Genomic DNA, 27,400 nt, shown 5'->3' on the forward strand with positions numbered 1-27,400 from the left:
AGCTAAATGTTTTTAATCCTCACAGGAGAAAGTTTAGTGCTGCCGTCGTCATGTAAATCTGAATACTGACAGACGCTGTTTAAATGTTTGCTGACATAAAGTGATTAAAAAAGATGTTTACAGAATTGTAATCAACACCTCAGTCAGCTGATTCTGCTCACTGAGCATCATTTGGAAATGTGTTGTCAATGTTCATCAAGTTCTGCAGCAGGGAAGCTAACAAGAAGCTAACAAGAAGCTAACAAGCCAACAGAAGAGGAAACACTGCAGCTACTCATAGCTACCTTAGCATTAGCAGCATTCACGTGTAAATAAACTATTTAAATGTAACGCACCAAACACGTGATGTCATAATCAACATCATAATCACAAAGTGTGAAGAAACTCACAGGCTGCTTCTGAAGACAAACTGGAAAAGGTCAGACAGGTGGTCACATCACTGAAGGACGTCCTGATTACAATCTCTGACACCTGGCTGTGTCAGGTGACCACTACAACAGGTGGCCACTAGAGGGCAGAGCTCTCACAGATCTGATCACAAGAGACCAAACACTGATGACACACTGAGCTGAAAGAAAACTTTAATTTCATCACAAACAGGACGAGTACAAAAGAGACGATTCTTATAAAAACTAAACAGACGCCGTTTCACATCTTCAGCACAACACTCAATATTTACAACACGTTTAACCCACAAACTGACGCTACAAAAATATTCATATTTAGTTTCCCGTCTGTTCCTGCATCAGCTGACAGCCTCTGATTGGTCAGAGTGGGCAGGTGACCTGATGAGTCGCCTTCTTATCGAGCGACGAGTCTCCGTTTGGTCGTCTGCTCCACCAGTTTGTGATAATCGTCCAGTTTGTCTCGAACTTTATTGTAAATCTGAAAACAGACGATGAGGATTCATTAAAACAGTCACAGGTTCGATTCCCACAGGTGACTTTTATATTCATCACCTGACACCAAACAGTCACACATCAACAGGAAGTGATGTAGTGAGACAAACAGGAAGTGATGATGACTCACACTGCTGTTGGTCTGAGTCTCGTTCAGCGCCTGAAGCAGCTGATCGATGGATGTGTACGGCAGCCAGACTGAAGACGACGTCGCAGACAGAGGCCTCTGCCACACACACACACACACACACACACACACACACACACACACACACACACACACACACACACACACACACAGTTAGGCTGGAGATAGACTCACTGTTGATCGTTCACGTAGACGACCAGCTGCATCGTGAACATACTGTTCTCATACTTGCCTGTATACAACATGTGATACTGCAGGATGCCACTAGATGGCACGTGTTAGCTTGTTGTCCTGCTGCTGATGTGTTCACTGACCTCTGACCCGTCACATCCTTGTACTGGTCCTACACTGCCCCTACTGTTCATGTGTAGCGTTAATATCTGAGGACGTGCAGAGCCGACGCTCGCCCTCAGCGGCAGAACACATTATCTTCAGTGGTGCGTTCAAAGTACATGAAAATAAATATGACAACAACAGTCTGTTCATCAGAGCAGCAGACGAACTGATCCGAGGTCACTTCCTGTTTCTACTCTCATCTTAATGAGCACAGGACACCATGTTCCTCTGACATCACGCTCAGAGGCTTGAAGGTCGTTCTGCTGTGTTAAAGTTTAAACAACGAGAATCTGACAAATCCTCATCGATTGATTTTAAAGATGATGGATGATGAATACTTCATATTTCAAAATAAATCAACATATTTACTCTTTACTGTTAGCAAATGTTAGCATTCCATCACTTCTGAGCTAACATGACTGAAATATCAACACACATCTTTAAACATTTATTTAAAGCTGGAAGTGAAACACGATGTGAACAAACTGATGTTAGCTAGGAGGAGGTCAAATGCTAACATTAGCTAATGTTAGCTAACAGACATCAAATGTTTTTTCATGTTTAAAAATGACCTCATGTTCCTTCACAGCAGCTGATGAAATGATGGCGATTCATCAGATTCTCTCACTGTGACGTCAGAGGAAAATGGCTGCCGTGTGAATGTGGTCTTAAGGTAAATGTCTGAAGTAAGGTGTGTTGTTACCACAGGCTGAACATATTTACATGTTTTATTCATCATTAAATGTCCACAGTTTAATTATAAAGCTCTTCATGTGTTAAAAACGGTTAGCGGTTGCTAACAAGTGTCTGAATGAGGCTACAGAGGTTGTCGGGGACATTAAACGTCCTCACAGCGAACACGGAGACTCATCTGCTCACTAGTCCGTCTTTACAGGCCACTTTAGTTACACACTGTTCTCACTCTGACTTTACAACTCGTACATTGATCAGTTTATAGAAACCTGGATAGTAATTGTGCAGTAAGACGCTCAGTGGTGGAGACGTTTGAGTCATGTGACCGTGATGTCGTCTGTTTGTAGCCTAGCATTAGCTTTTTACTGCTACACATTTAATTTATGTTCATCTGTGGAGATTATCTGGATGAACATCATAAACTTTATGTTGTGTATAAATACACACTCAGTGTACTTGAGTGCTGATAGTATTTGAAGTACCTCTATTCCAAAGTACTGGTGTCCTCTCCCCAGCAGAGCGTCCACGTACTCCAGCACCAGCTCAGCTGCAGCGTCCAGCAGGTCAAAGTTCAGGAAGAGACGCAGCAGCGATGCAGCGTCCACGGCCTGAAATACACAGCAGTGCATCATGGGAAAATAACCAGGATCGGTCTGAATACTAATGACATCATCATGAACCGTCTCTCCTCTCTATTGGCCGATCTCTCACCTTGTAAGACTTGACCAGCCAATCAGGCAGCGGGACGCCGTGTGACAGCAGCTTGTTGATGACACAGCGGTGGTACTGCGCGTTAGAGGAGGAGTACCTGTCCAGGTAAGAGGCGAGCAGCCGCCACGCCTCGTCTGTCGCACTGAACACAAGAATAGGAAGAAAGACTTTTAATGGTCGGACTCTTTAATGTCGATAAAGTTTAGATGAATAAAGTCAAACCTGGACTCTTTGGTGTTGACGACTGATGACAGCTGATTAGCAGCCAACCAGCTCCAGGCGTCGTTCTGAGACTCCTCCCCCCCGAACTGAAGCTTAATGCACCTGAAGAAGAACGAATGATGAGTCATCGTCTCCTTGTGATGTTTACATCAGCTCATAACAATAATAAACAACAACAACACGTCATGTTTCAACACTAATAAAAGTTAGAACATGGATCTTTGTGTTCTCAGTGAAAACTCCGTTCACACAGAACCAAGCCGCTCCGGAGTAAAGCCGCTCCAGTGTGTCAGCTCATACAGCACGCTGGCGCCGGCGCCGGCGCCGTGGATCCAAAAGAGGCGTGGCGGTACACGTCATGATGACGTCTGTGTCCACCTGTTAATCTGAACACAGCTGACTATAATGTGATGAGATACTGACCCGCCAAACGTCCAACACACAGACACGTTCTTCACTCTAAATGACATCACCACATGACATCACCACATGACATCATCACATAATCACCATCAGTAAACAGAGGACCCTGTCTGACACCGTCAGGAGGACTGACCGTCACCGTGAGACAGTAACTACAACACAACAGTGAACGAGACAGTCTGGCAGAAATGTGACCAAGAGTCAGGAGGACAGACAGGAGGACAGACCGGAGGACAGACAGGAGGACAGACCGGAGGTCAGACAGGAGGACAGACTGGACAACAGACAGGAGGTCAGACAGGAGGTCAGACCGGACGACAGACAGGAGGACAGACCGGACGACAGACCGGAGGACAGACTGGACAACAGACAGGAGGACAGACACTTCTCCACCTATAATTGCAGTATATTTTCCTCCAAAGTTGCCAAACACACGACCAGTTACTGTTGATTGGTTCTGTAATGTTGCTTCAGACTGAACACCATCAGACTGTGAACACCATCAGACTGTGAACACCGTCAGACTGAGAACACCGTCAGACTGTGAACACCGTCAGACTGTGAACACCGTCAGACTGTGAACACCGTCAGACTGAACACCATCAGACTGAACACCATCAGACTGTGAACACCATCAGACTGAACACCATCAGACTGTGAACACCATCAGACTGAACACCATCAGACTGAACACCGTCAGACTGTGAACACCGTCAGACTGTGAACACCATCAGACTGAACACCATCAGACTGAACACCGTCAGACTGTGAACACCATCAGACTGAACACCATCAGACTGTGAACACCGTCAGACTGAACACCATCAGACTGAACACCATCAGACTGAACACCATCAGACTGTGAACACCGTCAGACTGTGAACACCATCAGACTGTGAACACCATCAGACTGAACACCGTCAGACTGTGAACACCATCAGACTGAACACCATCAGACTGAACACCATCAGACTGTGAACACCGTCAGACTGTGAACACCATCAGACTGTGAACACCATCAGACTGAACACCGTCAGACTGTGAACACCATCAGACTGAACACCATCAGACTGTGAACACCATCAGACTGTGAACACCATCAGACTGAACACCGTCAGACTGAACACCGTCAGACTGTGAACACCATCAGACTGTGAACACCGTCAGACTGTGAACACCATCAGACTGAACACCATCAGACTGTGAACACCGTCAGACTGAACACCATCAGACTGAACACCATCAGACTGTGAACACCATCAGACTGAACACCATCAGACTGAACACCATCAGACTGAACACCATCAGACTGAACACCATCAGACTGTGAACACCGTCAGACTGTGAACACCATCAGACTGAACACCATCAGACTGAACACCATCAGACTGAACACCATCAGACTGTGAACACCGTCAGACTGTGAACACCATCAGACTGTGAACACCATCAGACTGTGAACACCATCAGACTGTGAACACCGTCAGACTGTGAACACCATCAGACTGTGAACACCATCAGACTGAACACCGTCAGACTGTGAACACCATCAGACTGAACACCATCAGACTGTGAACACCATCAGACTGAACACCATCAGACTGTGAACACCGTCAGACTGAACACCATCAGACTGAACACCATCAGACTGTGAACACCATCAGACTGAACACCATCAGACTGTGAACACCGTCAGACTGAACACCGTCAGACTGTGAACACCGTCAGACTGTGAACACCATCAGACTGAACACCATCAGACTGTGAACACCGTCAGACTGTGAACACCGTCAGACTGAACACCGTCAGACTGTGAACACCATCAGACTGAACACCATCAGACTGAACACCATCAGACTGAACACCATCAGACTGAACACCATCAGACTGTGAACACCGTCAGACTGTGAACACCATCAGACTGTGAACACCGTCAGACTGAACACCGTCAGACTGAACACCGTCAGACTGAACACCATCAGACTGAACACCATCAGACTGTGAACACCATCAGACTGTGAACACCATCAGACTGTGAACACCATCAGACTGAACACCGTCAGACTGTGAACACCATCAGACTGAACACCATCAGACTGAACACCATCAGACTGTGAACACCGTCAGACTGAACACCGTCAGACTGTGAACACCATCAGACTGAACACCATCAGACTGAACACCATCAGACTGTGAACACCATCAGACTGTGAACACCGTCAGACTGTGAACACCATCAGACTGTGAACACCATCAGACTGTGAACACCATCAGACTGAACACCATCAGACTGTGAACACCGTCAGACTGAACACCGTCAGACTGTGAACACCATCAGACTGTGAACACCATCAGACTGTGAACACCGTCAGACTGTGAACACCGTCAGACTGTGAACACCGTCAGACTGTGAACACCATCAGACTGAACACCATCAGACTGTGAACACCGTCAGACTGAACACCGTCAGACTGTGAACACCATCAGACTGTGAACACCATCAGACTGTGAACACCATCAGACTGTGAACACCGTCAGACTGAACACCGTCAGACTGAACACTGCAGGTCGCTTTTATTTACACATCAGGTCTAAATCATGAACCAAGATTCACAGGATTCTGAAGAAAACAGAAAATCTGTTCCCGAATAAAAATATACAGAAAAACATTGATATTATTAAAATGCAGCCATGTTGAAATCACGTGATCACGTTGAAGTCACATGATCATGTGACTGAACGTCTGTTAACATCTGAGAAATGAATAAAGTTAAAAACTCACTTGAAGGTCAAACCCTCAAAGACGGACGTCAGGTTCAGTCTGAAGGTTTGACAGACGGACAGAGCCGAGTCAAAGAGTCCAGTTTGGACCAACAGGGACACCATCTCCACCGCTGACGCACTGCCTACAGGTGAGACACAGACAGGTGAGACACAGAGAGACAGCTGGAGGTGCTGAATGTGAGCAGGTATTTCAGGTGTTAGAGGTTAACAGGTGTACCAGCAATGGCAGCAGACGGCGGGTGGTGCTGTGCGAGGGTGAGACGGCTGCGGGACAGGATGTACTCTTTCTCCAGGTCCTTGAGTTCCAGGATGTCGACCTGACGTTTGACTGCAGGAGATCAAAGTTTTTAGCTTGATGACATCATGTGATCACATCAACATGTACTCATATCAACACATTAATTAATCTAATCATCAGAATCTACATGACACCTGTCAGGTGTGTGTGTGTGTGTGTGTGTGTCACCTGATGAGGTCAACATTCACTAACATCTGTCTTTATTTGAAACATAGTATTCAGCCTGATATATTATGTTTGGGTGGGGTCAAAAAGTAACTAGTCGTAGTAGTAGTAACTAGTAACATATTTACTGTGTCCTCCACAACGACGCATGTTACATAAATCGACGTATTTACATAATCGATTACGTCGACGCGTCGCACCAGCCCTAGTCTTGAACGCTCAGTTTTAGCTACAGAGTGAGACATCTCGCCTCTGTTCAATCTTTGATGAAAGTTGCACATGCGCATTACTTAATGGGCAGGATGTAGCCAATCAGAGGCAGAGCAGGGCGGGTCATGCTGAGCAAGATAGTGTGATCTAAAATAACGCCGCTTAAGCAGTAGCAACCGAGTCTGCTGACTGACTGGAGTGGATATATTTTATAATATATATATATAATACATAATACATAATACATAATACATATATATATATATATATGTATTATGTATTTATATAATACATAATACATAAGTTAAGGAATAAAAGGCTCAATTCCAAACCAGGCGTTTCAGGCAGAGCAGCAGTGTTTTCTGTGGGAGAGAGGAACTCCCTCTGCTGTAGACTTTGGGCTTTCTCACTTGTAGAACTTTTACAGGCACATAAAGTTTTCCAACACAATGACGGAAAGGCAAAAACCCAAAAAGCAGAACATGACCGCTTTTAATCTTCTGGTAATCTAATTATTCTAATGCTTCCTGTTTTACTCTGAACCTCATTGTCACTGATTACAAAACTACAAAACATTATTATTGGCACTGAAAACACTGTAATGCTGAGTAATGACTGACTGTCCACAGTGAGGCTGTTAATAAAGTTTTGTTGAAGACAGTTGAAGTCACCTGGTTCAGAAGAAAACTCTCCATCAGAGTTTCTCTTTGGAGACGCTCCTGGACGTTCATACTGCATCAAACACAAACACACGTCAACCAGATTCAGAAGAAAACAATCACAAACTCCACACACAGATCCTGCTCTGTGTACTTTTACTGTATGTGTGTATTTATGTGTAGAATTCTATATATGTGTGTGTATAAGTACAAATGTGTATATGTTTATATGTGTAGGAGTATATATGAGTGTAAGTACCACAGCTCCGGAGGCAGGCTGGACGATCCAGGCGTACTCTGGTCTGATGAGGCGGAGACAGTTGAGAGCAGCCAGGTAACAGTTCACCTGCTTCTGAAGGCCGAGACGAGTCCGAACCTCCCGACCGAGACGCATCCCGAACTCAAACATGACCGTCCCCGCTGAACACACACGCACACACAAACACACGCACACATTTTGGGGGTTTTTTTTAAACAGAAATTTAAATAGTTGTAGTCAGTGTGTTAAAATACACAAATACGACTCCTGATGTGCTGAATATTGAATTGTATCACATTACTGACACAGACAGACGTTTAGCTCCAGTAACAAATGTTAATAGAATAACCAGATGTGTATCAGCATCAGACAGATGTGTCTGTCGTACCTTTCCTGTAGTTGTGTCTGTTGATGTGGAAGGCGTACAGCAGCTCGTAGTAATTATGAGCCAGCAGGTCCAAACCTCGGGCTCGAGATTCGATGATGCTGACCACCTGATGATGAGACAACATGTCCGTCTTTAATCCCTCAGAGGACAGGACAGTAACATCACAGCTGTGAGGATGACCTTCACTGGGACTCTTTCATTGTGTATCAACCCTCAGGTGAGACGTTTCATCCACATTAATATGTTTTCAGAGTTTAGACAGTTCTCCTGCTCGATGAAAAGTACCAGAGGAGACTAGAGCTCTTTGATTAACATGCTCCAGTCGTACAGAGACATCTAGTGGCCAGTCACAGCAGCTTCATTACTAATTTAATCCCTCAGTTCATTACTGCACCAGGTGGTGAGTATTGTGATCAGCATAAAACTTATTCTGTCTTCTTAGAGCCAATCACTTCTGTTTGTGACCTTCAGGCAGGTCAGGGGTCAAAGGTCATAGGTCAGGAGAAGGTATTACCTCGTCGTGCAGGTTGACGTAGGGGAACTGGACTAAATCCTGAAGCTGAGAGCGTTCACACAGAACCACCACCAGCTGACGGAGACAGTCCAGCTGCCTGAGAACACATTATATACAGGTCAAAGTAATATTATACAGTAAATATACAGGTCAAAGTAATATTATACAGTAAATATACAGGTCAAAGTAATATTATACAGTAAATATACAGGTCAAAGTAATATTATACAGTAAATATACAGGTCAAAGTAATATTATACAGTTAATATACAGGTCAAAGTAATATTATATACAGTTAACCAGAATCAATGGTATAACTCTGTTTTATTCATGTTAACCGTCTTCAGTTGAATGAAAAGTATCAGTACACGTCTTTACTTTTCTACTATGTTAAAATATAAATGTGTGTATATGTACTCATTAATTCTCCCAGCTTTGCCTCACTTGACTTCAATTCTCGCATTGTGCTAAATTTTTGAGCTGGCATCGTGTGTGTGTGTGTGTGTGTGTGTGTGTGTGTGTGTGTGTGTGTGTGTGTGTGTGTGTGTGTGTGTGTGCGTTCACTGGGTTTTGACTTGTGAAATTTGTTTATGTGAAGCGCTAAACAAATAAAGTCATTATTATTATTATCATCATCATCATGACTTACATGCTGCAGTCTGGGTTCTGTGTGAGCGCTTCATAAGCTTCACTGTTGTGTCCGAGGTCCAGGTGATGTTTGAATATTCGAGTCCACAGAGCAGCCTGAGCACAACCCCAGATTTATATATTAATAACACAGTAAACTGCAGCACTGATCTGAACTCAGTGAGATGATGTTAAAATAACTCAAGTCGTGCTTCTAAACAGCTGTATACCTGACTGTTGACGTCGCTGACGGCCTCCGTGATGGCCAGAGAGGCCAACTGGATCACCAGCTCAGGTAGACCAACATCCTCCAACAACCGCAGCACCTGAACACACACACACACACACACACACACACACACACACACACACACACACACACACACACACAAATACATTTGATTTCTTCATACATGTTGTAGTACTGCACCCTTGTTGTACCTTGTTGTAGTACTGTACCCTTGTTGTAGTACTGCAACCTTGTTGTACATTGTTGTAGTACTGCACCCTTGTTGTAGTACTGTACCCTTGTTGTAGTACTGCAACCTTGTTGTACATTGTTGTAGTACTGCACCCTTGTTGTAGTACTGTACCCTTGTTGTAGTACTGCAACCTTGTTGTACATTGTTGTAGTACTGCACCCTTGTTGTAGTACTGTACCCTTGTTGTAGTACTGCACCCTTGTTGTACCTTGTTGTAGTACTGCAGTCTGGGGGTGGAGGCAGCCACCTCCTCCTCCTCGCTGCCTGTCAGTCTCATGAGGAACTCCTCCTTCTCCACCTCTGTCGCTGCCTCCTGGAAACACTGCAGAGCCTGAAAGATTACGAGTCATGGGTCACGTGATCTGCCCCCAGGATACAGGCACAAACCAACATCATCACTCTGTGCTGTCACTCACCTTCTGGCCCTCCCCGTTGGCCAGATAACACTGACCCAACATGAAGCGACAGGAGCCGATGTTCACCTGACACCAGGGACCAATCAGCCTCACGTACTCCTGCACACAGAAAACACAGGTGAGATGCTCATCCTGCCGAGTTACAGCAGCAGATACATTCTCAGCCAATTACATCACTGGTCTCATCATGAAACAGCAGAACTAATCACAGTGAAGCAACAACATGAAGAACATAGTGTCCCTCGTTCACAGTTTGAATACTCTGACATCATCATCAGTAGAAGGCAGAGTTCATTCTTCTACAGCCTGAGACTGAACCTCAGAGATGAAGAGTGGAGCAGCAGCTGAACCATCAGACGTGTGGAGACCAGGACGAAGCTCACAGATGAACTCACCTGCAGCTGTGTGTACTGACAGTTAGCCATCAGACACTCTGGGAACTGGAAACCAGGGTTACTGGGCCAACTGGGAGACACCAGTTAAGATTCAACAACAACAACAACAGGTCAAGACAGGAAGCCAACAGAATGAAATTCTGTCCCCAGACATTACAGTTGTTCAGTGTGTTGCTGAAGGATACAGCAGCTGAGCGAGAAGGTTCACCACGTTGGAGATCATGTGACTCCAGTGGAGCAGAGAGTTACTCTGCTGCTGAGAGTAAATGTGAGAGATGATGATCCTCCGGGCGGCCGTCTGATAGAAGAGCTCCACCACCGTCTGAGGACTCAACACTGCTGAGACACAGAGACAACATGAGCTCCTTAATCTTCTACTTCACTTTATAAATATCCTGTTGATGCGTTTTTATACCCACCGTCTCCTATTCCGTCTCTTATATGGTCTTATATCGTCTCTTATATGATCTTATACCATCTCTTATATGGTCTTATATCGTCTCTTATATGGTCTTATACCGTCTCTTATATGATCTTATACCGTCTCTTATATGATCTTATACCGTCTCTTATATGGTCTTATATCATCTCTCTATTCCGTCTCTTATATGGTCTTATATCATCTCTCTATATCGTCTCTTATATGGTCTTATATTGTCTCTTATACCGTCTCTTATATGGTCTTATATCATCTCTCTATTCCGTCTCTTATATGGTCTTATATCGTCTCTTATATGATCTTATACCGTCTCTTATATGGTCTTATATCGTCTCTTATATGGTCTTATATCGTCTCTTATATGATCTTATACCGTCTCTTATATGGTCTTATATCGTCTCTTATATGATCTTATACCGTCTCTTATATGGTCTTATATCATCTCTCTATATCGTCTCTTATATGGTCTTATATCATCTCTCTATATCGTCTCTTATATGGTCTTATATCATCTCTCTATATCGTCTCTTATATGGTCTTATATCGTCTCTTATATGATCTTATACCGTCTCTTATATGGTCTTATATCATCTCTCTATATCGTCTCTTATATGGTCTTATATTGTCTCTTATACCGTCTCTTATATTGTCTCTTATATGGTCTTATATCGTCTCTAATACTGTCTCTTATATGGTCTTATATCGTCTCTCTATACCGTCTCTTATATGGTCTTATATCGTCTCTAATACTGTCTCTTATATGGTCTTATATCGTCTCTCTATACTGTCTCTTATATGGTCTTATATCGTCTCTCTATACCGTCTCTTATATGGTCTTATATCGTCTCTCTATATCGTCTCTTATATGGTCTTATATCGTCTCTCTATACTGTCTTTTATATGGTCTTATATCGTCTCTCTATACTGTCTCTTATATGGTCTTATATCGTCTCTCTATACCGTCTCTTATATGGTCTTATATCGTCTCTTATACCGTCTCTTATATGGTCTTATATCTTCTCTTATATGGTCTTATATTGTCTCTTATATCGTCTCTTATACCGTCTCTTATATGGTCTTATATTGTCTCTTATATGGTCTTATATTGTCTCTCTATACCGTCTCTTATATGGTCTTATATTGTCTCTTATATCGTATCTTAATACCATCTCTCTATATGGACTCTTATACCGTATCGTATATCGTCTCTTATACTGTCTCTTATACTGTCTCTCGTATCATTTCTTCATAGGCTGTATTTATGTCTTTCTGTCTGATAATTTGAGTTGCCGTGTTGTTGACAGGTGCTGAATAAATGAGTTTAAATGAGTTAATTAAAGATGTTTGATCTGCTGTGAGTTCAGCATCACTGACCTGATCTGTTGGTGGAGAGAGCCGGAGTGTCAGACAACTCCAACACTGTGAGGTGCTGCAGGTTAGCGTCTCTGCAGGAGGTCAAAGGTCAGAGGTCACCACACCTGTCTCACATCTCTACTTATATACACGGGTGAACCTTTATGATGTGATCAACTTCTAAACTGTAGGTGTGTATAGTGTGTACTCATACACATGTAGGTGTGTATAGTGTGTACTCATACACATGTAGGTGTGTATAGTGTGTACTCATACACATGTAGGTGTGTATAGTGTGTACTCATACACATGTAGGTGTGTATAGTGTGTACTCATACACATGTAGGTGTGTATTAGTGTGTACTCATACACATGTAGGTGTGTATAGTGTGTACTCATACACATGTAGGTGTGTATTAGTGTGTACTCATACACATGTAGGTGTGTATTAGTGTGTACTCATACACATGTAGGTGTGTATAGTGTGTACTCATACACATGTAGGTGTGTATAGTGTGTACTCATACACATGTAGGTGTGTATTAGTGTGTACTCATACACATGTAGGTGTGAATAAGTGTGTACTTGTACACATTAGTGTATACTCACATGATGTCCACGGGGACGGAGGAGGCCAGGCTTTGGCTGATGTGTTTGAGGAGGTAATAGGAGGACAGGAGGTGGGAGCTCCGAGGGATCAGGTCCTGCTGGAGCTGCAGCAGCTGAGCCCCCCCACCCAGAAACACCTGACACACACACACACACACACACACACACACACACACTTTCAGTGTCATTGACTGATCAGGTGATTAAACATCATTAACCCTCAAACTGAATGTTAAAATCATTCAGCTCCACTTCAGAGGTTCAGAGGTCAGGTTACTGTGTGTGTGTGTGTGTGTGTGTGTGTGTGTGTGTGTGTGCGTGTACATTGTCTCCGAAGCGCAGGTAGAGTTTCTGCAGGATCAGCAGGTCTCTACAGAAGAGAGCTCTGGTCATGGTCATGTGACAGACGGCCTGACAGACGACAGACACTGCCGAGCTGCTGCCGTACAGCTGAGACAGGCTGATCCTAATGTTCAGACTCTGACCTGCAAGACACAGAGCAGGGACAAACAACACCTGAGGACACAGCTTCACCTGGGCATGGTAAATATATGCGACTTGTGATAGGTCATGTCATACCAGGTGTGACGGGTCCATCTCCTCCAACCTCTGAGTCCGTCTCCAGGTCCATTTCCCTCAGCAGGACCATCATGGCTGCCATGGGGTTCCGGATGTCCTGCAGTTTGTTCTGGATGTCCTCGATCATGTTATCGCTGCAGGAAACACAATGTCACACACTCACGTTAAATAAAACACGACTGTTTAAATATTTAACACATTACAGGCATTATAGGTAAACCACCCTTACTAGCTGGCCTCAGATCAGAAGTTATGCTTCATGCTGTCAGTACACAGGAAGTGATGTATGTGAGATACTGACTTGTCATTGGACAGCATGTTTTCCAGGACGAGCTCAGCAGCCCTCTCAGGTGACTGAAGGTGTTCCAGAGCTTTCTCCATCTCATACGCCATCTCTCCAGAAACTGCATCACTGACAAGCCGCAGACACTGAACCAGCTGCAGGATGTCACGGCCCACCTCAGGGTCTGAAGACATACATCACAGCATACATCACAACATACATCACAACATACATCACAGCATACATCACAGCATACATCCCAACATACATCACAGCATACATCCCAACATACATGACAGCATACATCCCAGCATACATCCCAACATACATGACAGCATACATCCCAGCATACATCCCAACATACATCACAGCATACATCCCAGCATACATGACAGCATACATCCCAGCATACATCCCAACATACATGACAGCATACATCCCAGCATACATCCCAACATACATGACAGCATACATCCCAGCATACATCCCAACATACATCACAGCATACATCACAGCATACATCCCAGCATACATCCCAACATACATGACAGCATACATCCCAGCATACTTCCCAACATACATGACAGCATACATCCCAGCATACATCCCAGCATACATCCCAACATACATCCCAACATACATCCCAACATACATCCCAGCATACATCCCAACATACATCCCAACATACATCACAGCATACATCCCAACATACATCCCAACATACATCCCAGCATACATCCCAACATACATCCCAACATACATCCCAGCATACATCCCAGCATACATCCCAACATACATCACAGCATACATCCCAACATACATCACAGCATACATCCCAACATACATCCCAACATACATCCCAGCATACATCCCAACATACATCCCAGCATACATGACAGCATACATCCCAACATACATCCCAGCATACATCCCAACATACATCCCAGCATACATCCCAACATACATCACAGCATACATCCCAACATACATCCCAGCATACATCCCAACATACATGACAGCATACATCCCAACATACATCCCAGCATACATCCCAGCATACATCCCAGCATACATCCCAACATACATCCCAGCATACATCCCAACATACATCCCAGCATACATCCAAGCATACATCCCAACATACATCCCAGCATACATCCCAGCATACACTGAACAAAAATATAAACGCAACACTTTTGTTTTTGCTCCCATTTTTCATGAGCTGAACTCAAAGATCTAAAACATTTTCTATTTACACAAAAGATCCATTTCTGTCAAATATTGTTCACAAATCTGTCTGAATCTGTGTAAGTGAGCACTTCTCCTTTGCCGAGATAATCCATCCCACCTCACAGGTGTGGCATATCAAGATGCTGATTAGACAGCATGAATATTGCACAGGTGTGCCTTTGGCTGGCCACAATAAAAGGCCACTCTGAAATGTGCAGTTTTGCTTTATTGGGGGGGTCTGGGGGGGTCAGAAAACCAGTCGGTATCTGGTGTGACCACCATTTGCCCACCAGAGCTGTTGCCCTTGAATTGAATCTTAATTTCTCTACCATAAGCCGTCTCCAAAGGCGTTTCAGACAATTTGGCAGTACATCCTATATATATATATATATATATATATATATATATATATATATATATATATATATATATATATATATATATATATATATATATATTAAGGCTGTCAAAGTTAACGCGTTATTAACGCGTTAACGCAGCATGCCTTTAACGGCACTATTTTTTTTAACGCGCGATTAACGTAGTGACATTTGAACCTCGGGCCATTCCGTAGCTTGGAAAACCAGGAAGCAATGCGCCGAGGTCGATGCCGCCAACAGACTACATCCCCGTGAGCAGTAATGGAAAGTGGTAGTATTTTGAATGGCAAATTCAGCTACAAAGTCTTGCCAGATGGCTCTCGTGACAGGACAAAAGTCATTTGTATTTATTGTCACCGTGAATTTACCTACCACCGGAGTGCGTCAAGTCTCAAATACCACTTGTCGGCCAAGCACACAGCGGATGCAGAGACGCCGGCGCCCCCTCCTCGCATGAAGCAAACCACGCTGGATAATTTGAAAGGGAAACAGGTGGACGACTCTACAAGCCGCAAACTTACAAAAGCAGTCGCTAAATGGGTGGCTACAGCGTGCAGGCCGATAAGTATTGTGGAGGACGACGGTCTGCGAGAAATAATCCGCTACTACTGTGTAATAAACATTACTATGCAGTTTGCATATGTTAATTACTCGAACAGAGTATTTCTCATTGTAGCAATAAATAAACCTGTTTTTGCACAAAGCAAGCATTTGTCTATTTTCATGTTGAAAAAAGTATTACAATTTGAAAAAATCAATTTAATGTACCGATGAAAAATATGCGATTAATTTGTGATTAATCGCGATTAACTATGATCATCATGCGATTAATCGCGATTAAATATTTTAATCGATTGACAGCCCTAATATATATATATATATATTATATATTATATATATATATATATATATATATTATATATTATATATAGTACAGGAATATTGGATTTTTAAATCACCAAATATTTGTATCGGTATCGACCTTAAAAATTCTTTATCGGTCGGGCTCTAGCATACACCACAGCATACGTATGCCACCTCAGTGTCTGACAAACATTACACATACAGTTAACAGTGTGACATTCTCTGTCACAGTGCAGATGTTAGTCACTACAGTACTTCTCTTATACTTCTATCACTACAGTACAGTGAGTATTATAGAATAACAGTGTGTCTCTACAGCAGCCCTGCTGTTGTTGCTGGGTCTCCATCAGTAGACCTCAGGTGTGCTCACCTTCAGTGAGGGGCGTCTCCTCCTCTGAGAACAGGTACTCATCATACGACAAGTACAGGTGATCCACAGCAAAACACGGCAGCAGGAACGACACGAAACCCTGAAACCCAAACCGCTCGTTGTGGTCATATGTACAATCTGACCTGGTCCAACTGAAAAGTGTCCCGAGAGGACATCTGTTGTGAACTGACAGGATCAATAAATATGATTTGATCTTCTGATCAACTCAACAAACAATTCACCAACCAGGAGCTGAAGAACTGGCTAGCATCATCAGCTAATGAAGCTAAAGAATAATATCAGTCTGTCTCTCCTCCTGTCTGTGTGTGTCTGTCTGTCTGTCTCTCCTCCTGTCTGTCTCTGTGTGTGTCTGTCTGTCCTCCTGTCTGTGTGTGTGTGTCTGTCTGTCTGTCTCTCCTCCTGTCTGTCTGTGTGTGTGTGTGTCTGTCCGTCCTCCTGTCTGTGTGTGTGTGTCTGTCTGTCTGTCCTCCTGTCTGTGTGTGTGTCTGTGTCTGTCTGTCCTCCTGTCTGTGTGTGTGTGTGTGTCTGTCTGTCCTCCTGTGTGTCTGTGTGTGTGTGTGTGTGTGTCTGTCTGTCCTCCTGTGTGTCTGTGTGTGTGTGTGTGTGTGTCTGTCTGTCCTCCTGTCTGTCTGTGTGTGTGTGTGTGTGTGTGTGTGTCTGTCCTCCTGTCTGTCTGTGTGTGTGTGTGTGTGTGTGTGTGTGTGTGTGTCTGTCTGTCTGTCCTCCTGTGTGTGTGTGTGTGTGTCTGTGTGTGTGTGTCTGTGTGTGTCTGTCCTCCTGTCTGTCTGTGTGTGTGTGTGTGTGTGTGTGTCTGTCCTCCTGTGTGTGTGTGTGTGTGTCTGTGTGTGTGTGTCTGTCCTCCTGTGTGTGTGTGTGTGTGTGTGTCTGTCCTCCTGTGTGTGTGTGTGTGTGTGTCTGTCCTCCTGTGTGTGTGTGTGTCTGTCCTCCTGTGTGTGTGTGTGTGTGTGTGTGTGTGTCTGTCCTCCTGTCTGTCTGTGTGTGTGTGTGTGTGTGTGTGTGTGTGTGTCTGTCTGTCTGTCCTCCTGTGTGTGTGTGTGTGTCTGTCTGTCTGTCCTCCTGTTTGTGTGTGTGTGTGTCTCTGTCTGTCCTCCTGTGTGTGTGTGTGTGTGTGTGTCTGTCTGTCCTCCTGTGTGTGTGTGTGTGTGTGTGTATCTGTCTGTCTTCGTGTGTGTGTGTGTGTCTGTCCTCCTGTGTGTGTGTGTGTGTGTGTGTGTCTGTCCTCCTGTGTGTGTGTGTGTGTGTGTCTGTCCTCCTGTGTGTGTGTGTGTGTGTGTCTGTCCTCCTGTCTGTCCGTCCCTGGTCAGTTTGGTCCGTGTGTTTACCTTCTTGAGCAGACAGACCATGTTGGTGTGCTGGCTGACAGTCAGACCCAGAGGCATGGACAGAGCCTCCTGATACTGAAGACAGCAGGCGTAGAACTTGGACCAGAACTCCACCTGCAGCTGACGGTACTCCTCCTGAGAAAACTCAAACTCTGTCACACTGCTCTGCAGCTGCAGGGGGAGGAGAGACAGACAGCAGAGACAGACAGGAAGAGAGACAGGTCAGACAGGAGGAGAGACAGACAGGAGAGACAGACAGGAAGAGAGACAGGTCAGACAGGAGGAGAGACAGACAGGAAGAGAGACAGGTCAGACAGGAGGAGAGACCGGGCAGGAGAGACAGACAGGAAGAGAGACAGGTCAGACAGGAGGAGAGACCGGGCAGGAGAGACAGACAGGAAGAGAGACAGGTCAGACAGGAGGAGAGACAGACAGGAAGAAAGACAGGTCAGACAGGAGGAGAGACCGGGCAGACAGAAGGAGAGACAGGAGGAGAGACAGACAGGACAGACAGAAGGAGAGATAGACAGGGGGAGAGACAGACAGGAGGAGAGACAGGTCAGACAGGAGGAGAGACAGACAGGAGGAGAGCCAGACAGGAGAGACAGACAGGAAGAGAGACAGGTCAGACAGGAGGAGAGACAGACAGGAGAGACAGACAGGAAGAGAGACAGGTCAGACAGGAGGAGAGACAGACAGGAGAGACAGACAGGAAGAGAGACAGGTCAGACAGGAGGAGAGACAGACAGGAGAGACAGACAGGAGAGACAGACAGGTCAGACAGGAGGAGAGACCGGGCAGACAGAAGGAGAGACAGGAGGAGAGACAGACAGGACAGACAGAAGGAGAGATAGACAGGGGGAGAGACAGACAGGAAGAAAGACAGGTCAGACAGGAGGAGAGACAGACAGGAGAGACAGACAGGAAGAAAGACAGGTCAGACAGGAGGAGAGACAGACAGGAGAGACAGACAGGAAGAGAGACAGGTCAGACAGGAGGAGAGACAGACAGGAGAGACAGACAGGAAGAGAGACAGGTCAGACAGGAGGAGAGACAGACAGGAAGAAAGACAGGTCAGACAGGAGGAGAGACCGGGCAGACAGAAGGAGAGACAGGAGGAGAGACAGACAGGACAGACAGAAGGAGAGACAGGAGGAGAGACAGACCGGGCAGACAGAAGGAGAGACAGGAGAGACAGGAGGAGAGACAGACAGGAAGAAAGACAGGTCAGACATGAGGAGAGACCGGGCAGACAGAAGGAGAGACAGGAGGAGAGACAGACAGGACAGACAGGAGGAGAGATAGACAGGAGAGACAGACAGGAGGACAGATTAGTGAATCACTGGCTGATACAGACACTGCCTCCAGTTCCAAACAGCTGTTTGTGCAGAGAACACACCTCACTCTCCACAGCCACCGTCACCTCCTTCTTCAGAGTCTCCCAGGACACATCAGTGATCCTCTCTGAGCCTCTGCGGTAGATCTGAAACACAGGTACACACACAGGTACACACCAGGTGTCTCACTATGACTGTGTGTGTGTGCATGTGTGCGTGTGTGTGTGTGTGCGTTCTTCAGGAACTGAGGACTGAGCTTTCACTACAGCAGGTAGTCTCACCTGTAGAGCTTTCACTACAGCAGGTAGTCTCACCTGTAGAGCTTTAACTACAGCAGGTAGTCTCACCTGTAGAGCTTTCACTACAGCAGGTAGTCTCACCTGTAGAGCTTTCACTACAGCAGGTAGTCTCACCTGTAGAGCTTTAACTACAGCAGGTAGTCTCACCTGTAGAGCTTTCACTACAGCAGGTAGTCCCACCTGTAGAGCTTTAACTACAGCAGGTAGTCTCACCTGTAGAGCTTTCACTATGGCTGAAGCTGTGAAGCGCAGAGGAGAGAAGAGAACCTCCAGGTACGTCTCCTGTTAACATAAACACACAGTATTTAATTTCAGTAAACATGATGAGTTAATAGTGAGAGCTGAGTTACCATGACGACACACCTGATCACCTGAATACAGTCAATTAATTTAGGAATCCCCCTTATTATCTTTTTCTCACATTAATACATTTTATTTATACACTGTATTGTTCATTACATTATATATTACACTTTATTGTATACATTTATTATATTAAACATCTTCTACATAAACTGTAAATGTGAGATTAGAGTCTCTCACTTCACCTCCAGGCGCTGAGCGACCAGCAGCTCTCACTACTCTTCTTTGTTTCTGGACATTTATCTCTAAACACTTGGTCGGTCTGTGTAGTTTGACAGTGTAATTCTGTAGTGATGTAAGTACAAGAGAAGTACTGTAGTGACAGAAGTACTGTAGTGACTAACAGACACTGAGGTGGGCCGTGACATTATGTGGAAGGTGAGAGTAACAGATCAGTTTGCTGTGCTTCATGGAGACAATGAATGGAAATGTACCAGACAGCCTGACTGAACCAACTGTCAGCGTGAGCAGGAGGAGGCAGAGTCCTGTTGTCTTTATTAACTATCAGTGGTGTAATCCTGCACATGTAACTACAGCCCTATTCGCACGGGACTAGTATTACCTGGCGACCTCATGTGATTTAGAAATGACCCCACCAGATCTGTGTTTCATGCGGCGCATTCGCACGGGATAAGCAAAGTCTGTGTTTTAACTCGAATTTACTGACATTATCCCCCGGATATGATGTCAAGGCTCTGCGTAACCAACAACAACAGTAACCGTTTTCAACACGGAGAAATGGATAAATAATCAAAGGACATTCAGTGTTGGATTTATTTTTAAGGATTTATTTTCTCCTAAAAGACAATGCAGCACAAGACTGGATTACAAAGCCTCTGAAAGGGATACGATCGCACCGGAGCCCTCGTTGGAGCAGCACAATGGTTAGATATGGATATTTTTAATATAATAATAACTGGTGAGCCTGTTGAAAGATAGAAAAATGTTCCTTACATGCCATGCATGTAATCCATCTAATCATCTTTCGAGATTTCGCTCTTCTGATGGATTTGAGCTTGCTCTTTCTGCGAATGGGTCTCCATGCTGTGTACCTAGATGAGCCTCCTGAATTTGCACCCAAAATGCTGTCAAAACTTTCATTTATAAATGCCAACGCAGCCTCCATAATTCTCGACCGGGAAAAAGGCAGAAAAAAGGCGTGGAAAACACAAAAAACCTTTAAAAAAAAAAATAAAAAAAATACCCCAAATTACAGAGATGCCTATTCACACAGGACTAATTACGGACATGGCAGATTTGCACGGGATTAAGATCACAGACGACCTCCGCAATTATTATAAATTACTAGAGGTCCCCAAGTAATACTAGTCCCGTGCGAATAGGGCTTACGAAGCAATATCCCTGATATTGAACCGATGGCGGCAGGACAGAGGCCTTACTATCTGCCACGGGGGTTCTTGCACGCTAATGCTGTCACTGTTTATATTCCACCATCTGCTGCAGAACAGAACTGTTCCAGGACAGAAATGTTCTAGGAGACTACAGGGACAGTACCGCACACATCTGTTTCTATCAGGACAACACTGTACCCTCCAAAAGGTCTGCTGCTTAATAACAATTAACTGCTGAAGACGACGAACTCGATGAAGGTGAAGAAGAAGAAACTTCTTTTTTGAAACGGGTACATCAAATTCTGAATCATTGTCTCCTTCTTGTAAATTCAGCATTAAATGAAAACAGTAAGTTGTGTGTTTCCTTGTAAAAAGTGTCAGTTTGTGGCAGCATGGCTGTACCAGCCTGTAGCCTATAGGCGACTTCTTTGTCCCCAGACTCCCTTAACAAATGTGTCAGTTTAGTGAGTTGTTGAGTTGGAGACACTTTATAAACTGTGTGAAACTCTGTCTCTGATTCTGACTTATTTGTTCCTTCTTGTAAATTCAGCAAATGTTCTGCATGAACTTCTTTCTGTCTTTGTGTAGAAACATGGAGTCTGTTTGTCTCAGTGACGGATGGGTTTGTTTCATACAGAGCAGGAAGTGACATCACATCACAGACGGTAACTCAGACGCAGGTTAATGTAGCTGTGAACTGACGGACTGAGAGCTGAACACGGATCAATTACACTTACTCTGGGGTCCTGGTCCACTCCTATGTGGACTTCTTCCTCAGGCGGAGGCTGAACAAACACCTGGTTCCACTGACCAGCTGTGTTACTGCAACACACACATACGCACACACAGTTACACACAGACATCTGTAAAGGTGTATAATAAAGCTCCACTCAGACAGATTCAGGTGACAGGAGGAGGAGGGGAGTTAAATGTGAATGTTATCCAGTCGTAGGAAGGGAACAGGAAGTGGAACACCTTCCTTCAGAGAAGGGCCAGGGACAGAAACACAGCCCCGGGGATCAATTATTGAAGACCGTAGTATTGATAATCTTATCTGTTCTGCTGTCAGAGAAATTAAGACATTATTCTTTGATGTATTTTCATTGTTCAAATACAGCAAAGATCTCTGGGACTACTCACTGTTCAAAGTTGATGTATTTGACTACAGTGGTGTTGGAGTCGTCCACCCAGACACCCCAAATGTCTGTGGAAGTCAGAGCAAAATCCACCAGAGTCTCCTGATGACAGACACAATCACACAGACAACCTTTTAATTCAATTATTCATCACGTGGTGGACATGTTGGAAGATAAAAAACAATGATCAGAAACCTGTGTGGTGAAGAGAGACGAGATGTGGTCCAGGCTGTAGCGGTTGTTGTCGGTGGCTACCAGCTGCAGGACGGCGAACTGTCCTCTCTGAGGGACGGCCAGGTAGACACACAGACAGAGGCCGGTGGTGGAGGAGAAGGCCAGTCTCAGACGATGACCCTGACCTGACAGACGATTCACTCCTTTACAGGCCGGCATGTACTCCAACATATCGGCCTCCAGCAGACACGCCTGCTCCTGGAACGAGGGTTTCATGATGCAGTGTTAGTCTGTGCCTGAGCCTCACCTGTATGACTGATGTTGATGTGAGGTCTCACCCTGAAGGACCACATGCGCAGCTTGTGATCCTGACAGAGGGCGAAGATGAAGGAGTCTTCCTCCAGCTCTCTGACAGCCACGCTGAGCACCAGGTCAGCTGGACTCTGCTCCCCACGAATCGCTGTGGGCATCCAGCCAGACAACCTCCACATCATGGAGCTCCTCTTCAGCTCCAGCACCGACACACCGCCTGCACGCACACGCAGGCGCGCGCACACACACGCGCGCACACACACACACACACACACACACACACACACACACACACACACACACACACACACACACACACACACACACACACTAATCAGTCTTTGTACTGATGGAGAACAGGAGGAACCAGTGACTGGTTTAATGTACTTGGGAGTGCAGTTTTAGGACAGTGAGACCAGTGAGACGGCGTTACCCTGTGTGTCGTGCGGTGGCAGTGTGACCACCATGATGCCTCCAGCGGGGGAAGCCAGAGCGTAGTGAGCCTCTCCAGACTGACTGAGCCAGGCTGTGGAGGTGATGGGACTCCCAGTCTGGACCACTGAGCTGGGGATGACGGCACTGTGAGACGAGTCCTGCACACTCAGCTTCATCACATCAGTGAAGATCGACTGCATGTGAAGCTCCGTCACCAGCTCCTGGAGACGGTGGACAGGGACACATCGACTGTTAGTTATCTACTGCGGTCTACATCATTAACCCCTTCTGTTCCAGTATTATTTACTCACACTGCGGTACATGCGGGAAGGGTGGGGCAGCACCAGTCTATGGATGCTCTGATTGGTGCAGACGAGGATGATGACATTGTTGAGGGTCTCCTGGATGTTGACTCCTCCAGGAAGAACAGTGCAGTGGCTGAACTTGAGGTTGACAGCGTTGTTGAGCAGGTTGGTGTCCAGAGACTGCTCCACCAGCTGCACTGTGTCACCTGACGTGGACCTGCACACAGTCAGTGTGAATACACAAACACACAATGGTGAGGACGCTGTATGTGATGTGTGTGGCAACACCATAAAACTTTTTAAGCATCTGTAGAGAATACGATGACGTTCTGCAGGACGGTCTGAAGAACAGAAGAGAGGCGCTGCCAGGGCGAAGCACACTTCATTCAGAGTCAGGGCAGGTATGATCCAGGTACAGAGGGTCAGAGTGAATCACCATCACTGACCGAGGGAAAGAGATTCACATCTGTCTTCAGTTTCTGTGCTGATGTTTGAGGAAGGGGAGTTCCCTGCATTCTTCGCTATGGCAACAGCGGTGCCATCTCTAACGCAACATCTCAATCAAGCTGTTGCACTCGACGGGCGGACCGTGTTCTAAGCCGACAGAGAGCAGGACTACAGCTGGACTCTCGATGCTTAATGCTCATACACAGTCAAAGCTGATGGACAGCGTTTCCCAGATGTTGAACCTTTGATATGAATATGCCGACTACATTATCATCGTGTTGCTGCAGCTTATATTCACCCTGACACACATACAAAAGATGCACCACGTGTTTATGTATATTGGTATATAAATAACTGTATCTATGTTCTGTGTTTGTGTTACAAACCCTCATTTCGTTATACAACCCTGTGTTGTATAATGACAAATAAATTACCTTGTAGCTTATTAAAACTATTGAATGATGTTTTATTTAGCTGTTGCACAAAGTATCATTATCATAACATTATCATATCGTTACCGGCAATACAGGTCTGGATTTGATTTGGTATTGGATCAGAAAAGAAATCAGTGGTATCGCTCATCACTACCAGGCTGCTGAATGTAGTGCATGTTTCCTGTTAGGGTTATGTGATAGTGATCCTTGAGAAAGTTTTTTCTCTCGGTATAATCGTCCTGAAACACAAAACACAATGCCACACGTCTCTGATGGCAAACAAACGTGCACGTCTACACTGAGACTGCTTCCTCCTCAGTGAGTTTGACTGTGTTACTCGGTTTTCTGGCAGAGACATAAAATACAGTTTAAAGACCTTCAGACTGGCTGTCTGACACTTTCTGTTCTTTAATAAATGAATTTATGGACATCTGTTCTTTGATTTTAGTGAGGTGATATTTAAAGAGAACAAATCGTTCTTAATGTGAGGCTACATGTGTGGATCAAAGTTGTTTCTTAGCTTTATTTTACCTGCAGCACATTTAAAATGACGTGTGTTGACTCTGATGCTTCAGAGTGACTGAGCTCAGATTGTAAGTGATTAATAATTCATTTCACAGAGAGGTGGGACCTTCAGGAGGACATCTGCAGGAAACATGAGGGGATGTTACTGACCAATGAATGAATCTGTTACTGGTGACAGACAGCAGCTTCCCACTCTCCTCATAATGAAAGGCTCCAGCGCTGTCGGGAAACTTCACACCACCAGGAAGAGCACTCAGACCTGCACACCGGAGACACTGTCATCATCATCTGTGTGTGTAGTCATGTGACCAGACAAGACATCAAACATCAACGTCCAATTATTGTACTTTTGGTTCCTGAGCAGCAAAACTTAAACAAGACTGAAAAAAGGTTATCTTTGATCAACAGATGAATTTATAAAGGAAGTGTTCGGATCCTAAGAAACGCAGCCAAAATCAAACTTTATTATCATGTATTATCCAAACATTCACGTGTTTGTCTGTTTCACTTTCCACCACCCTCAGTCGCTCCTCTGTGACTCAGATCCAGCTCTTCAAAATGCAGCTGAAATAATCTAAAAACAAGACGTAGGTGAGGACAGACGTAGGTGAGGACAGGCGTAGGTGAGGACAGGCGTAGGTGAGGACAGGCGTAAGTGAGGACAGGCGTAAGTGAGGACAGGTGTAGGTGAGGACAGGCGTAAGTGAGGACAGGCGTAGGTGAGGACAGGCGTAGGTGAGGACAGGCGTAAGTGAGGACAGGCGTAGGTGAGGACAGGCGTAGGTGAAGACAGGCGTAGGTGAGGACAGGCGTAAGTGAGGACAGGCGTAGGTGAGGACAGGCGTAGGTGAGGACAGGCGTAGGTGAAGACAGGCGTAAGTGAGGACAGGCGTAAGTGAGGACAGGCGTAGGTGAAGACAGGCGTAGGTGACACATTACACTGGTGTTACACTGGTTGCTCAGAGTGCAGAATGGATTTTATACTCCTTTAAATGACAGACAGGATGACACAGACTGGACCCACTTCGTGCTTCTGAACCGTTGAGACCCAGCTGTGGACCCAGACTTCCTTCTAATAATAAAGAGTCAGCTGATTGTTTCATGGTGACTTTGTCTTAGAGGTTTACCTTCCGTGATGCTTTTAATTGTTTTAACCGTGTGTTGGATCTATTCAATCCTCAATGATTGTATTGTACAGCACCTTCAGGCTCTTCAAATAAAGTTAAATATTATTATCATAAACATTATCATCTATTAATTCATGAGTCAGTGCACACAGGACGCCATGACAGCATATAAACTCCAAACCACAAACTAACTGATGGAAACAAACCGACTGTGATAATCGGTGACCGTGTTACCACCTGCCGTGACCATCACTGCAGCAGAGAGCTTGTACCACCTGAAGGAGCTGTCAGCGGCCAATCAGGAGAGAGGATTGTTTTACCTGATCTATGAGCAGGACGCACACTTGTTCTTTGTGAGAGTAAATGTGAGGTCTGATGATGACCACCTGCTTCTTACTCTTCACTTTAACCTCGCGTTTTAACGCAGTAGCTGTTCTAATAAGAACCTGAGGATCACGTTACATCACTGGAGTTTGGTTCGTGTTCACTCTTGATTAAAGAGACTGAACAAAGACAGCGGACTTGAATCTAAGACGTTACATGATGTCATGTTAGCTGTAACGCTTTACTCTCTGACAGGTGAGCAACAAGATCCGAGCTACCGGCTAACTACCGTTAGCTGAAGCTAATGAGAGAGCAGGACACCTGCACACACACGGAGGAGGTTAATAGCCTGCTAACGAGCTAACGACGGTGTGTTTAACACGTTCAGGTTGGAGGTCACTACGATTTCCGAACAAAAGTAACAGCCTCACGCTCCATCAGGGCCCGGTACCGCCGCAGCGGGCTACACCGCTAACGTTACCGGACAGCGTGTTAACGGGGCTAGCTGTTGTTAGCTGTTGTTAGCTGTTGTTAGCACGTCATAACAATCGAGTGTCGCGTGGAGACCAACTTGTAGAAACCGCAGAGAGCAGAGCGCAGAGCGGCGAGAGAGTTTACCGAGGTTTACTGTCACTTCACGGAACCGGTGCAGAGTTTCCCTCTCAAATCCACAGATCTCTATGAAGCTGCGCTCCAACACCGCCGCCATCTTCCCCTCATGGAACTGTGA

At 45.1% G+C, this 27,400-nt stretch overlaps 1 protein-coding gene across 2 annotated transcripts; it reads right to left on the minus strand.

The window, feature by feature from the left end:
* Positions 1-564: 564 nt before the first annotated feature.
* On the minus strand, positions 565-27,400 carry nup160 (nucleoporin 160). Of its 2 annotated transcripts, none has more exons than XM_073472269.1 (34): positions 27,289-27,400; positions 25,370-25,478; positions 23,820-24,030; positions 23,507-23,729; positions 23,100-23,290; positions 22,783-23,019; positions 22,592-22,689; positions 22,189-22,273; positions 19,950-20,018; positions 19,500-19,583; positions 18,101-18,271; positions 16,737-16,836; positions 13,911-14,076; positions 13,610-13,743; positions 13,355-13,515; positions 13,031-13,167; positions 12,443-12,513; positions 10,815-10,965; positions 10,630-10,699; positions 10,235-10,333; positions 10,027-10,149; positions 9,567-9,662; positions 9,359-9,453; positions 8,710-8,806; positions 8,196-8,301; positions 7,808-7,968; positions 7,561-7,621; positions 6,434-6,544; positions 6,215-6,338; positions 3,010-3,111; positions 2,788-2,929; positions 2,559-2,684; positions 1,030-1,125; positions 565-885 (listed from the first exon to the last, which is right to left on the minus strand). In XM_073472269.1, exons 1-34 carry the CDS (start codon positions 27,377-27,379, stop codon positions 802-804), a joined length of 4,182 nt encoding a protein of 1,393 aa, XP_073328370.1. In that variant the 5' UTR covers positions 27,380-27,400; the 3' UTR covers positions 565-801. The 2 variants fall into 2 exon arrangements, with proteins under 2 accessions (XP_073328370.1, XP_073328369.1); XM_073472268.1 differs by having other exon boundaries at positions 707-885; positions 10,815-10,968; positions 27,289-27,393.

The sequence above is a fragment of the Pagrus major genome, chromosome 8 (assembly GCF_040436345.1).
Source record: "Pagrus major chromosome 8, Pma_NU_1.0".
Classification (NCBI taxonomy): Eukaryota; Metazoa; Chordata; class Actinopteri; order Spariformes; family Sparidae; genus Pagrus; species Pagrus major.

Bases quoted from the DNA above. Each gene is read 5' to 3' on its own strand.
- nup160 (XM_073472268.1), bottom strand. From the start codon at position 27,379: ATGGCGGCGGTGTTGGAGCGCAGCTTCATAGAGATCTGTGGATTTGAG. The intron at 13,744-13,910 runs GTCAGTATCTCA...TGTTTCCTGCAG, and splicing joins AACATGCTGTCCAATGACAA to CGATAACATGATCGAGGACA. The intron at 10,150-10,234 runs GTGAGTGACAGC...GTAATCTTTCAG, and splicing joins CCAACGGGGAGGGCCAGAAG to GCTCTGCAGTGTTTCCAGGA.